The sequence below is a fragment of the Heptranchias perlo genome, chromosome 1 (assembly GCF_035084215.1).
Source record: "Heptranchias perlo isolate sHepPer1 chromosome 1, sHepPer1.hap1, whole genome shotgun sequence".
Taxonomy (NCBI): domain Eukaryota; kingdom Metazoa; phylum Chordata; class Chondrichthyes; order Hexanchiformes; family Hexanchidae; genus Heptranchias; species Heptranchias perlo.
This window is the reverse complement of record NC_090325.1, coordinates 130,843,923-130,859,363: the sequence shown is the minus strand read 5'-3', so window position 1 is coordinate 130,859,363 and position 15,441 is coordinate 130,843,923. Positions and strand designations below refer to the sequence as shown.

At 42.0% G+C, this 15,441-nt stretch overlaps 1 protein-coding gene across 1 annotated transcript in view; it reads left to right on the top strand.

Annotated features, from left to right (window-relative positions):
• egf (epidermal growth factor) overlaps positions 1–15,441 on the top strand; it is a 108,362-nt gene that overhangs the window by 81,160 nt on the left and 11,761 nt on the right. The window contains exons 18-23 of the mRNA XM_068007125.1: positions 1,190–1,306; positions 2,095–2,220; positions 2,714–2,836; positions 3,949–4,132; positions 10,296–10,460; positions 11,885–11,990. Of these exons, the coding sequence (XP_067863226.1) occupies positions 1,190–1,306; positions 2,095–2,220; positions 2,714–2,836; positions 3,949–4,132; positions 10,296–10,460; positions 11,885–11,990 (821 nt within the window). The remainder of the gene's footprint in view (positions 1–1,189; positions 1,307–2,094; positions 2,221–2,713; positions 2,837–3,948; positions 4,133–10,295; positions 10,461–11,884; positions 11,991–15,441) is intronic.

Here is a 15,441-nt window from a genome sequence, read left to right as displayed (position 1 = left end):
TAAGCTTCCATATTTACTGCTAAAAGCTTTGACTGTTGGTCTAGTTTTACATAGCTATTGAACTGGTAAAGGATAGCATTGATTTTATAAAATGTTCACATGACTGTAATGGGACAAAAACTCATTGGATTTTATTTTGTAATATTGGAAATGTTTAGCTGCTTTACCACATATGTTGCTTAATTGGTCACATGAACTATAAAGCAATTTATCTGAAACTGGACTTTATTCCAAAATGAAAATTTTAAATTAATCCCATGTGTGTATCAGAAACGTAGAGTAATCTTCTGTAATTACAAATTCTTATTTGCTGAAATATAAAGATCACAAAACTAAGTATAGACAAGGATGGCCATTCAGGCCGTCTAACTCATTCTTCCATAGAAATTTGTGGTCCACTCCCCACCCCCATCATGGCATCTAACTGGCTTTTGAAAACTTCCAGAATTTTTGCCACAGTTGGTGGTATTCCGCATCCGAGTCAGAAGGTTGTGGGTTCAAGTCCCACTATCGATTTGAGCTCGTAGTCCATATTGACACTTCAGTACAGTTCTGACAGAACGCTCATTGTCGGAGATGCCATCTTAAAGATGAAGCATTAAGCCGAGGCTCCCTCTGCCTAGTCAGGTGGACATAAAAGATCACGTGGCACTATTCAAAGAAGAGTCCTCCCTCAATCGACGTCACCAAAAAACAGATTACCTGAGCTTCATTCACTTGCTGTTTGTGGGATTTTGCTGTGTGCAATTGGCTGACACATAACAACAGTCAATGCATTTCAAAAGTAACCCGTTGGTTGTAAAGTGCTTTGGGACATTATCAGGATAATAAAGTGCTATAAAAATGTAAGATTTTTTTGATCTACAGTCGTACGCAGAAGACTTTTCAGTCCTTGCATGAAATGCTTCTAGACACTGAGACCTGAGCTTGCCTTTTACCACTGTGTATCCCTCATCCCATAGTTGTGATTTAACTTGAAATAGAGCTCTGGATCAATCTTTTCTATTCCCCTTGATATTTTATATAGTGATATATAAGGTCCCCTCTCATTTGCCTCCTTTTGAGGCTGAGTCTGACTTTTTCTAATCTTTCCTCATAATTCAGTCCAACAATGGGGATCAAGGACAACGTGAATATTTTTAAAAACTACTATTTTTTTTATTCATACTGTTTGATTTTCTTTTTAAAGATCAAGATGACTGTGGAGCTCTGGAATGTGATCTCAATGCTCAGTGTGTTGCATCAGAAGGAGTTGCTAGATGCCAGTGTTTGGAAGGATTTACTGGAGATGGCAGAGTTTGCAATGGTAATGAATTAACTGAAGTTTTCCTTGTCTTTGTGTTTTTAGTTATTCATGAACCAGATTTCTTTTGAAGTGGTGATGGTAATACAATTATGTTTAATGTTTTATTTCTGCGAGACACTGATTTCTGGACTGGTTTTACCCAGTTAGTGAAATTTCAAATGATCTCCAAACAGCAACAGTAACGACCCAGTTATACCACTGGTTTGAAGCCTGTGGCGGACCCCAGTTTTACTGCTAAGTTGGCACTATTCTTTGACCAGTCCTGCCCAGAACTCTGCTTGTTAGCACCCAAGGACAGTTACAATTTTTCATGTCAGCAGAGAACTGATAGAATAATCAGATCTTTTGCCAACATTAAAGTTAAGTTTTAAACCATTTTAGAAGTTCCTCGGCAGTCTGTGCTGTTTGTGCCTGTCAGTCACCAATTCCATCAATGCTCTTTTTTACTTTGCACCAATATATCATCAGACTAAGGTAGGTGTAGCATGCTTGGGAGGAGGTGTAGCATGCTTGGGAGGAACGTGACTTTGGACCTATGGTTCCCAAAGCTTTCCACCATTGGTCATTTCCTCGCCTCATGTCTGGGTCTGTTGTAGACTAATTGGTCGAGATCGATTGCCATTTTTAGTCAACAACTCTATTATCGCTGTATCATGCGACTATCAGGATTGTAGAAGGCGAACTAGCTGGACCTTGGTCTTTTCTCGTCTCGCAATTCCTATGTTCCTAAGGTTCATTGCGAATGATGACACCAGTGCACTTCTGTAACATACTTCATTTTCTTACAGATATTGATGAATGTGCCATTGGTGTTGCCCTTTGCAGTGGACATGTAGCAGACTGTATTAACACGGAGGGCAGTTACGTCTGCAAATGCCATCCTGGCTATAGTGGTGATGGGCTCCTTTGTTACGGTGAGGAGCGCTGTTGTGTTTTTTGTTACATTAATTCCCCTTGACAGCAGTACTGTAGTAATGTATAATGCCTACCCCTTGATACTGTTGACATTTTTGACTTATAGTTTATCTCCCTACTTTATAGCTTGTATTTTAGAATTTTTTCCAAAAATAAAATTTGAACATTTGTAAAAATTAAACCTAACATTTTTATAAACTTTTCTCTTTTACGGTGCTTTAAATGCTTTGTCTCATGCTGTGCTTATCTGTTATTCTGTTATTTACAATATTGCACAAGTACTTTGTATCATTTAAGTGGAATTTGTAAAGACTTTTTTAAAAAGTTCAAGTTCTTTTCAATGGATGATATGTGGACCACTTGCGCATTTGCAAATACTGTATCTACCATGTCAGCTACCAGTTCGAGATGGAAACTATAAATTAAGTAAGTGACTTACACACCAGATATATGGTCCATTCCACCATGTGATGTCTGTTGTTGGCTTTGCAGATATTGATGAATGCAAAACTGGGGTGCACAGTTGTGATGAAAATGCTGTATGTACAAACACAGAAGGAAACTACATCTGTACATGTAGCAAAGGTCTTTCGGGGACAGGTTTTAGCTGTGTAGGTAAGTGCACACACTTTGAGTCTGTCATGTTCTTTATGGATTCTAGACTTTACATTAAAGTGTATATGTGAGCTTATGAATAGATCCTCATTCAATCACCATGACATTTATAAGTTTTGCTCATTTGCTCAGACATAGTATAGAATAGTAAATAAAATTATTGCAATTTATTAAACTAATTTGTAAGAAAAAATTCCTATGTTTAAGAAAAGTCCTTTCAGATAAAATGGAAGGTGAAAGATTTGGGTATATATTTTGCACCGTTCACTAATTTTAGCAAACAAGTAGACGAGAGCATAAAGGAACAACAATACTACCCCCCAGCCACCCACACCGATGATTTTCAACAGTTAAGCTTTTATCTTGTGGGGCAAATAAATGGGTCGGGAATTTCCTTGCAGTTGCTCCCGCTGCACTGCCGTGACTTCACTGGCAGTGTGGCAGAAACCCCCTTAATGCATGTAATTCAGGTTTCTGCCACACTTCCAGCGAGGTTACAGCAGCAGAGCCGAAGCAGCTCCAAGGAAATTCCCGGCCAGTGTAATTTTCTGACAGTTTCTTGTTACTACAGAGAAGTGAATTAATATTTTTTTATACCTCATCAATTTTTTTCAAGTACTTTAAACGTTTAAATGTAACATTAAGGATAAGATTATTGATGTAAAATACTTTTTTTGTCCATTCAGTTGTTCAGAGTACTTTAACTTTGTCAGTACCTCCCAAACCCGTGCCCTCCACCACCTAGAAGGACAAGGGCAACAGGTGCATGGGAATACCATGACCTCCAACTTCCCCTCCAAGTCACGCACCATCCTGACTTAGAAATATATCGCCGTTCCTTCATCGTCGCTGCATCAAAATCCTGAAACTTCCTACGTAATAGCACTGTGACAGCACCTTCACCACACGGACTGCAGTGGTTCAAGAAGGCCCCCCACCACCTTCTCAAGGGCAATTAGGGATGGGCAATAAATGCCGGCCTTACCAGTGACGCCCATATTCCCAGAATGAATTTATAAAAAACATGAAATGCAAAATTATATTTTTTCCACCAATCATACTTTTTGTAGCACCAGACTGCGTAAGGTATAAAACGTTTATAATTTGTTCAGGTGTGATCAGCTCTGCCTTGCCCACTGATGGTTCGACGGGGACAACTGTCAGGAGTACCATGTTTGAAACAACGACGCACAAGCAGAATAATCACATTGTGAACTGCCCACTTTCGCATGAGGGCTACTGTCTGAACGGAGGGGTTTGCTTCCATATCCTTGAGATAACAGCGTTTGCATGCAAGTAAGTGAAATCAGTGATTTTGCATCAAATGCAAAATGGTGTTCCGGGCAGTAACACATTGAAGAAGCCACAAACTACTCAAGTAATGTAATCTGAACTATCAAGTGATACTCAGCCACTATCACTGTATACAAATTTAAGTCAAGTTTAATGGAAAGGAAAGAAAGATTTATATTTATATAGCATCTTTCATGACCTCAGGACTTCCCAAAGTGCTTTACAGCCAATTAAGTACTTTTGAAGTATAGTCACTGTCATAATATAGGAAACGCAGCAGCCAATTTGGGCACAGCAAAGTCCCACAAACAGCAAAGTGATAATGACCAGATAACCCGTTTTAGTGATGTTGGTTGAGGGATAAATATAGTTCAGATTACATTACTTGGCTAGGACACCAGGAAGAAGCCCTGATCTTCTTTGAAATAGTGCCATGGGATCTTTTACATCCACCTGAGAAGGCAGATGGGGCCTTAGTTTAACATCTCATCTGAAAGACAGCACCTCCGACAGTGCAGCACTCCCTTAGTACTGCACTCAAGTGTCAGCCTAGATTTTGTGCTCAAGACTCTGGAGTAAGACTTGAACTCACAACCATGTGGCACAGAGGTGAGAATGCTACCACTGAGCCATGGCTGATACCTGGAAAGTAGAGTTTACCCCTCAATGTACCTCATGAGCTCCATGTTGCATGTGGAGGTGTGAGTTGGTCTAGCACAAATTCAACCTCAGCTACAAGTCATCATTAATACAATGTCAAGAAAGGGGAATTTTATTTTGCTTTGACTTCTCCCAAAACTGAAGTAGAGGCCAGAGGGGGAATCTGAGGTAGAGGGGGTTGGAGAAATGAACTGTGAGGCCTAGACGCAGGGAACTTGAGGCATCTCTTTGTTACAGCATCCAACACTGAGGAAAGAATGGATAAGTGGCAAACACACAAATCACAAGAAGAAAAACAAAGGGAAGCAAAGAGGCTGAGAAGAGAGAAATAAATTGATAGTAACCATTAAGGGGGGAAGTTTCTGCTTATTTCCGTTTGTTTCTGCTAGTTTTATGCCCAGATTCCAGCGCAATCTGGGCGGAATCAGTCGAAGCAGCGCAAAAGATTGGGGAATTCCGCTGATTTTCTTAGGCACCTAAGCACATTTTAAAAGTTTTTTCATATCAAAAAATATTTAATTTACTAAGGAACACCAATGAAACTATTAAATGGTTCAATATAGTTTTATAAGTCATTTTCAGTGATTTTAAATCAGGTTATACCATAGGTGGAGGACTGGACACGCTTGTTAAAAATGCTTACTTTTGGTGATGAACCCATTTTCAGCTGTATTAATAAAACTGGACCAGGTTACCACTCTTAAATATATCAATGAATACTTTTTAATGGAAAGAAAGGAAAATAAACAATTATGTTCTATTGGACTGCCCGATTGTACTGGTTCATGGAAGATTTTACATTTATGATTAATTTTAGCGGAAACTTCAAGCGTAATCTAACCAGCGCAATTTCAAGCGCATTCAAAGCAGAAACTCTACCCCTAAGTTATGAAAATATAAGATTTCTACACAAAGAAAAAGATTAAGAGACAGTCTCATTGGGGGTAATTTTGACTTTGAGTGATAGTGTAAAACAGGTGATATAGATTCAGCCACGGATTCCATGGAAATGAAAATCAGAAGAGATTTATAATGGGCGGCTGAATCATTATCGCCAGTTTTACACCATCACCCAAAGCCAAAATTACCCCCATTGCTTCTGTATTTTTTTCTTGGTGTGTTCACACACATGTATGCAGGAAAAGCAGAAGAAAAACACAGTGAAAAATTGTGAGTTACAGGAAGATGTTGAAGTTGGATCTGGACCATGGATTCCATGCTCATACCCACACATCATTTCAACTCTCTGAAATGGGGTGATTTTAAACCCCAAGAACGGGTGGGTTGGGGGCGGGTGGGAGTTGAAAATAGTTGTTTTTTGGGTCGCAACCGCAACCCGGCTTTATTTCCGGGTTTAACATCGGCGCGTAAAAGTACAGGCTTCCCACTGGGAATGCAAAGTCCGAAAATTTTGCGGTTGCGACCCAAAAAAACAATTATTTTCAACTCCCACCCGTCCCCAACCCACCCGTTCTTGGGGTCTAAAATCACCCCCAAAATGATTGATGGCGACAGTTTTTTTTTAAAAAGTAATATGCACTAGAGGGCAGTGTTGTCCCATGAAATTTCTTTTTGTAGCTAAGACAGTATTTAGTATAGAATATGAATAAAAACACATTCTGAAGTAATTGGGCTCTGAATCTGACAGGCCTCAACAAAATGAAGTCCTGACTTCAGTCAGAAATGGAGAGCGGTCAAACTGGAACTGTTTGAAAATGGCTGTTTACGCCATTTCTCCAGGCGGGTTCTGCGAATTTCCCTCCAAATCACTCACTTAGCTGGTTACAGAAAGAACCATGGCCAGGCATGATCAGACAGAGTCAGCATGGTTTTATGAAAGGGAAATCATGTTTGACAAACCTATTAGAGTTTTTTGAGGATGTAACTAGCAGGGTAGATAAAGGGGAACCAATGGATGTTGTATATTTGGATTTTCAATAGGCATTCGATAAGGTGCCACATAAAAGGTTGTTACACAAGATAAGGGCTCATGAGATTGGGGATAATATATTAGCTTGGATAGAGGATTGGTTAACGGACAGAAAACAGAGAGTAGGGATAAATGGGTCATTTTCAAGCTGGCAGGCTGTAACTAGTGGGGTGCTGCAAGGATTGGTGCTTGGACCTCAGCTATTTACAATCTACATTAATGACTTAGATGAAGGAACCGAGTGTAATGTATCCAAGTTTGCTGACGATACAAAGCTAGTTGGGAAAGTAAGCTGTGAGGAGGACGCAAAGAGTCTGCAAAGGGAAATGGGCAGGTTAAGTGAGTGGGCAGGAAGGTGGCAGATGGAGTATAATGTGGGGAAGTGTGAGGTTATTCACTTTGGTAGGAAGAATAGAAAAACAGAATATTTTTTAAATGGTGAGAAACTATTAAATGTTGGTGTTCAGAGAGACTTGCGTGTCTTCGTACAAGAAAAACAAAAAGTTAGTATGCAGGTACAGCAGGCAATTAGGAAAGCAAATGGAATGATGGCCTTTATTGCAAGGGGTTGGAATACAAAAGTAAGGATGTCTTACTACAATTGTACAGGACTTTGGTGAGACCTCACCTGGAGTTCTGCATACAGTTTTGGTCTCCTTATCTAAGGAAGGAAATATTTGCCTTAGAGGCGGTGCAGTGAAGGTTCAGTAGATTAATTCCTGGGATGAGAGGGTTGTCCTATGAGGCGAGGTTGAGTAGAATGGGCCTATACACTCTGGAGTTTAGAATTAGGGGGCATAGTCGCAGGATATTAAGACTGAGATGAGGAGGAATTTCTTCATTCAAATGCTTGTGAATCTTCGGAATTCTCTACCCCAGAGGGCTGTGGATGCTGAGTCGTTGAATATAGTCAAGGCTGAGATAGACAGATTTCTGGACTCTAGGGGAATCAAGGGATATGGGGATCAGGCAGGTAAGTGGAGTTGAGATCGAAGATCAGCCATGATCTTATTGAATGGTGGAGCAGGCTCGAGGGGCGATGTGGCCTACTCCTGCTCCTATTTCTTATGTTCTTATGTTCTTAGACTTGGAAGCAGTTTAATATGTATTCTCTTCACTGGAGGTGCATGCAGAAACTTTTGAACTGTTTTCCTTTTTATGTGCTAAACAAATGTTACCTTGGCAACAATATTGCCATTAATATTGTGCTAAAGATATGAGACTAAACTGACCAATAAAAGTGGTCCTTGCCGTCACCACATCTCAACAAAAAACAACTTGTATTTATATAGCGCCTTTAACGTAGAAAAATGTCCCAAGGTGCTTCACAAAAATGGGTGCCAAGCCAAACAGAGTCCCAATTTTAATCGGGATCGGGAATCAGGCGGGAGGCTGAACGAGTGCTAAGTACCCCTGACCTTGGCAGCGTGAGCCCCAGGTGATTTTAACACCCTGGCCTCATTTACACTTCACCGGTCAGCCGCCCACCCAAAACAGACAGGAAGCGGTAGCTGGCCAATGAGCAGCAGTGGAATTTCAGGAGGCAGGGGGACGCTGGTCGGCACTAAAGGCACTGTCACCAGCAACAAGGTAATGCCATTTATCTCACTCCTGCTCCTCCTGGCCCCACAAGGAAAGTAAAAAAAAAACGTACCTGTTTGGGGCTCTTCTGGCCCCAGATCCTCGTCTCACCGTCTTCACCTGGCAGGAAAGCCACAGTACATTCTAGGCTCAGGTCACAGTTAAAATTGCAGTCAGGTCCTGATGACATCATTGGCTCCCAATCTGCATATTTAAAGAAGGACCCCGCCAACTTTGGGTGAGTGTCCTTGCTGCCTGTTCAAAAGAGCAGGTTAAAATAGAAGACGGCGGGATCAGTGTGGGACATTGGCAGGCAAGTCCCTCAGCCGATTTTAAGTGCCCACCTTTCCCAGCTCCCTGCCAGCAGTGTACATTTTTAAAATCAGTCTTTATGCCTTAATTTTTGCCTGTGTGACAAATGGTGTGTTGTTGAGCTTACAAATGTCTAGTGGGCTCTTCTGATGGTAAAGGCATCACCCGATAAACTAAAGGGAAGGGGAGAAAAAGGGAGAAAAGGCAAAAAAAAGGTAAAGAAAGGAAAGCAATGTGTGAGTGGTTGAATTTCCGTGGAGGTTCTCTTGATCATCCACTATAACTTCAGTGGAAGAGCAGTGGAAACACAGGAAAAACAGCATAAATGCTGTTGATCCCATTTTAGCAAGAAAGACTTGCATTTATATAACACGTTTCACAACCTCAGGACCTCCTAAAGCACTTTACAGCCAATAAAGTACTTTTGAAGTGTAGTCACTGTTGTAATGTACTAAACGCGGCAGCCAATTTGCGCACAGCAAGATCCCACAAATAGCAATGAGATAAATGACCAGATAATCTGTTTTAGTGATGTTGGTTGAGCGATAAATATTGGTCAGGATACCGAGGAGAACTTTCCTGCTCTTCTTCAAATAGTGCCATGGGATCTTTTGCGTCCACCTATGGGCAGACGGAGCCTCGGTTTAACGTCTCATCCAAATGATGGAACCTCCAACATTTTACTCATTTTACGGGGGTTTCTACCGAAGTTACGGTGGACAAACAGGAGAACCCCTACAGAGCATCACCCCCCTGATGTTTTATCAGGGCTAAGGTGACTCTACAGGTGAGCATATTGGGACGACTGCAGAATCATAGTATATGATGTCAGAGGTGAAAAATGTTGTAAATTTTGATGCAAGAATTCACTCATACATGTATTTTTTAAATACAGAGATCTATAGTAAGATTATGTATTTTACCTGTAGAATATTGGATGGTCAAGGGTGAATTATAGACAGGTGTTCATTCTTGGCATGAGAGAGTAGACAGCCAGCATCACATTTCATGCTGACAACATGGAAATCGATTTTAGAAAATCCAATGGGATGAACTGGGCTGGAAATTGGACTTGTGTCCGAAATGGGCGGTAAGGCCCGTGTCAAGTTCGACAACAGGCCTGATCTTCATTTAACTGGTGAGCTGAGGGCGCCAATCGGCCGTCCCGATGCAGCTCTCTGGTTTGGAGGTCACTAATGCGATGCCAGCAGCGACCCTGGAGGAGGCAGGCGAACGGGGAGGGGGGTGAACGCAGGCCGATCGTGACCTCCAGTAATGCTGTGGAGCGAGGAGGATCATTCCTGCTCCTCCCGGCTCCACATTCAGGTAAGTAAAAAATGAAAAACTTGCCTCTCCGGTGACCTCAAGTGGCCCCTGTAGACCCAGAAAATCCTAGCAGCTCAGTTTTTGGCCTCGGGGTCCTGAAACAGGCACTAGGCCCCTGAGTAGTATAATCATGGGGCCTAATGCTTGTTTCAGACAGGCACCCCGGTCGGTCGGTACACTTCCGGGGGAAGATCAGGCACATGATTCGGCTGCCTAAAATTGGTCCCCCTAACTCTGATTTTGTGCCCTGAAATGGGGCATGACGCATACCAATTTCTGTTTTTTTATGTACTATATTTTTTGAGATAGAGATATACAGTATCCTCTGTCGTAAATAATTTTCTGTCCTTTTAATAGCTGTCTCAAAGGTTACATGGGCGAACGGTGTGAGTACAGCGACTTACAGTGGTGGGAACTGCACCGCGTTGAGGAGGAGAAGAGGCGTAATGTAGTTATAGCTGTGTGCATGATGGCGCTAATCTGCCTGCTGTCAGTGGGAGCTTGCGTTACATACTGCTACAGGTGAGTCTAACGGGATAATGTATAATATTACACGGAAACTGTTTAAAAAAAAAGAAATGCATTACAGTGAACCATGTTTAAACTGCGGTTCCATCTGCAAACTGAAATTCAAAATACATCAAACAGTTATTATATATTAACTCTGGTCAATTAGTAGGAGTGATGCAATCCAAAACAGAAATGTGGCTGTACAAGGTCGTGATGTCAAGGCAAAGTATTTAAGGGGCTGAAATTCCTCGGGAGTTTCATAGTCTCCCACTGGAGTTATGACAAGAGACCGGTGGATTCCACTCCCCTCCCCCCACCCCCCCCGCAAATTTCAGTCCCATAATGTTTTTGATGGCGACGTGGAGATACTGTGGCATAAAGTGGCTCCAGAAGGGTTGCCCTGATTGGCATTCCAGGGCACTCTGCACAGAGGAGAGCAATAGAGCATGCCTGGCTGGAGATGGTACCTAGGTTGCAGTTGCAGTAATAGTTGCAGAAGATATCAAACTTTATAAGAAAGTTGCAATGGCACACAACATCATCAATACCAAGTAGATGGCTTGTTGCCTGTCCATCGGCTATACATTTACTGAAGCTAAAAGGATACAGCCAGCGCAATTCGGACATGTGGGCTGGGAAACAGTGCACTGCAATTTTGCTGAGTCCCTGCAGTCACTGTTTTCCAGCCAGAGTGGCCTCCTCAGAGGGAGTTACGAGCTTGTAATTTCTGGTTTATTCACTTGTATTAGGTGCCACCTTGTTCTGCAGGCAGACAGTAGTCTTGAGATGTTGGAACTTTGAAGAGCACATGCAGCGACAGACATGTGCTTAACCTACAGCCCACCTTGTAGCACATGTTTGTGTTCAAATGATTTGCTGCCATTGTATCAAGGGTTTTACTTGTAAGTTGCAGCTTCAATGTATGGCCTGCTGGAATATGGACATGCATGGTAAGAAATGAAAGTGCTGTAAGATTGTCTGAGGGTTTTACATGGCCAGAATAGGAACAGGAGTAGGCCATTCAGCCCCTCGAGCTGGCTCCTCCATTCAATTAGATTGTGGCTGATCTGTACCTCAAATCCATTTACCCACCTTTGCTCCATATCCTTTGATCACCTTACCGAACAAAAATCAATCGATCTCCGTCTAGAAAGCTCCATTTGACTCAGAATCCACAGCCTTTTTGAGGAGAAAATCCTAGATTTCTGCTACCCTTTGTGTGAAAAAGTGCTTCCTGATTTCACTTCTAAATGGCCCAGTTCTAATGTTAAGATTATGTCCTCTCATTCTTGATTTCCTCACCAGAGGAAATAGTTTCTCTGCTTCCGCCCTATGGAATCCTTTAAACATTTTAAACACCTCGATCAGATCACCCCTAATCGTAATTGGAGATTGAATAATGTAAATAGGTTTCATCACTTAATTTTGTTTAATAGGCACCAGAAACATTTGAAGAAGAGCCATTATTCAGAAGAAATGAGTGAAACAAGCAGCAGCAGCATCGACAGTGTAACTGAAACATCGACAAACAGCAAGCAGCAGGTAATTTGATCAGTTCATGAAGATTGAAATTAATGGATGAAAAGTCATGAAAGTGCATGTCTCAATTCCCAATCAGTGATTCTGGTGAGCTGTGCTCCCCACAAGGAGCGTTATTTGTAAAATCATTTCCAACAAGTTTAAGAATGAAGAAAGACCATTGGGCTTGTCCAGCCCACACCTTAATAGTCCAGGCTTCCAGATGAAAGGTCACAATTGGTTATTTTGTTTCTAACTTCAGTACTATTGAAGGGAGCGTGGCAATGGTATGGAAAATATCCAATAAACTGAAATGTTTTTAGAGTTTCTCTACAGAAATTGGTCTCATGGACGTGAAGGAACCTGCAGGGGTTTTAAGTGCAGAGTAAAAACATGATGCTATTTGTATACCCAAAATACTTTTAATTATCAATTGAACTTGGGCACCATATTCTGATTTACTTGTATAATATATTCAATATTTTAATTTTATGTCCACCTTTGTAAATATTCGCAAAATAAGCTATGGTTGTGATCTGTAATGTGTATTTAGGAAACACAAAACTCCATGTGAAGCTCAACAACATACTAATGTACAAACTGGACCTATGTGAGTCATAACGTTCAACATAGGGAGAATATCATTAAAAAGATAACTTAGTCAGAAAACTTTGGCTGAGGTGAAATTCCAGTCTTTAACAATTTTAGAAAAAAGAGGCACAAATGCAAAATAGGATTTTTTTAGTTTGTACTCAGGACTTATTAGCTAAATTTAATAAAGACTGGAATTTCACTCGCATTGCTATTTTTTCCAATAATAGAAAAAAGGTAGCAGGTACCTAGTAGAAGAAACAGTTCACCAAGAAGCATGAGATGATTCTTTGTACTTTACAAATTATTTAACGTTTAAAAGATAGAAAGTCCAATCAGCAAATTTCAAGTACAAATGCTCAACGTGTTTGTACTGCATTCCTTTGTGCACTATTTTATTTTAAACTCTTTAAAATAAATAGGATAACACCTGCATAAAAATAAACAACTAACGGGAGGAGGAGGCTCTGTGAACATCCCCATCCTCAATGATGGCGGAGTCCAGCACGTGAGTGCAAAAGACAAGGCTGAAGTATTTGCAACCATCTTCAGCCGGAAGTATCGAGTGGATGATCCATCCATGTGATATCCCGACCATCACAGAAGCCAGTCTTCAGCCAATTCGATTCACTCCACATGATATCAAGAAACGGCTGAGTGCACTGGATATAGCAAAGGCTATGGGCCCCGACAACATCCCAGCTGTAGTGCTGAAGACTTGTGCTCCAGAACTAGCCGTGCCTCTAGCCAAACTGTTCCAGTACAGCTACAACTCTAACAACTACCTGACAATGTGGCAAATTGCCCAGGTATGTCCTGTCCACAAAAAGCAGGACAAATCCAATCCTGCCAATTACCGCCCCATCAGCCTACTCTCAATCATCAGCAAAGTGATGGAAGGTGTCGTTGACAGTGCTATCAAGCAGCACTTACTCACCAATAACCTGCTCACCGATGCTCAGTTTGGGTTCCGCCAGGACCTCTCGGCTCCAGATCTCATTACAGCCTTGGTCCAAACATGGACAAAAGAGCTGAATTCCAGAGGTGAGGTGAGAGTGACTGCCCTTGACATCAAGGCAGCATTTGACCGAGTGTGGCACCAAGCAGCCCTAGTAAAATTGAAGTCAATGGGAATCAGGGGGAAAACTCTCCAGTGGCTGGAGTCATACCTAGCACAAAGGAAGATGGTAATGGTTGTTGGAGGCCAATCATCTCAGCCCCAGGACATTGCTGCAGGAGTTCCTCAGGGCAGTGTCCTAGGCCCAACCATCTTCAGCTGCTTCATCAGTGACCTTCCCTCCATCATAAGGTCAGAAATGGGGATGTTCGCTGATGATTGCACAGTGTTCAGTTGCATTTGCAACCCCTCAGATAATGAAGCAGTCCGCGCCCGCATGCAGCAAGACCTGGACAACATCCAGGCTTGGGCTGATAAGTGGCAAGTAACATTCACGCCAGACAAGTGCCAGGCAATGACCATCTCCAACAAGAGAGAATCTAACCACCTCCCCTTGACATTCAATAGCATTACCATCACCGAATCCCCCATCATCAATACCCTGGGGGTCACCATTGACCAGAAACTTAACTGGACCAGCCATATAAATACTGTGGCTACAAGAGCAGGTCAGAGACTGGGTATTCTGTGGCGAGTGACTCACCTCCTGACTCCCCAAAGCCTTTCCACCATCTACAAGGCACAAGTCAGGAGTGTGATGGAATACTCTCCACTTGCCTGGATGAGTGCAGCTCCAACAACAGTCAAGAAGCTCGACACCATTCAAGACAAAGCAGCCCGCTTGATTGGCACCCCATCCACCACCCTAAACATTCACTCCCTTCACCACCGGCGCACTGTGTACCATCCACAAGATACACTGCAGCAACTCGTCAAGGGTTCTTCGACAGCACCTCCCAAACCTGTGACCTCTACCACCTAGAAGGACAAGGGCAGCAGGCACATGGGAACAACACCACCTGCATGTTCCCCTCCAAGTCACACACCATCCCAAATTGGAATTATATCGCCGTTCCTTCATCGTCGCTGGGTCAAAATCCTGGAACTCCCTTCCAAACAGCACTGTGGGAGAACCTTCATCACATGGACTGCAGCGGTTCAAGAAGGCGGCTCACCACCACCTTCTCAAGGGCAATTAGGGATGGGCAATAAATGCTGGCCTTGCCAGCGACGCCCACATCCCATGAACGAGTAAAAAAAAAAATCCCATTTTTCTTAATCTCTATTTGTTTCTGAAGAGACAGCTGCCTTCCACTTACCACCTCTGTTCATGACATGACTGAAATCAATGGCTTCCTGTCTGGGGAAATCCCAGGTTCACATCTATGTTCCACCACATCATGGCTCCCCTCAGTTGTGCCAGTAAATGAAATACTGCAAGAATACAATGAGGAATGCTTTAGGTCATACAGCCCATGTAGCTTGTGGCATTATTTAGGAAAAATACAGAACATTTTAGTTTCCCTTTTACACTACTACGAAGGCCATCTCATTACTCCTCAGTGAATCAGGAATCTATCATTGTCGTATTGGATTCTTCAACTGAGTCAGTATTTAGAAGGCTGCTCCCTAAATTAACAACTCCAATTGTTAATCTATTATTTCTTTAAACTATCTTGTGTCTCTCTTGTCTTAATATCATATCCTGGTTCATTGTATTGGTTCTTTAAGGAATTACTCTCGTCATGCCCCCTACTAATTGCTTCATTATTTTAAAAACTTGGACTGTGTTCAATGTGTAAAATGGGTGACTAATGTAAATGCATAATTGACAGTATTCTTAATTGACGTTACAGTATAAGATCAAGTAATCTTGCTCCCAGGCCAGTTGCTATGGGTGTGGTACAGAGTGCACAAGTGTTTGAT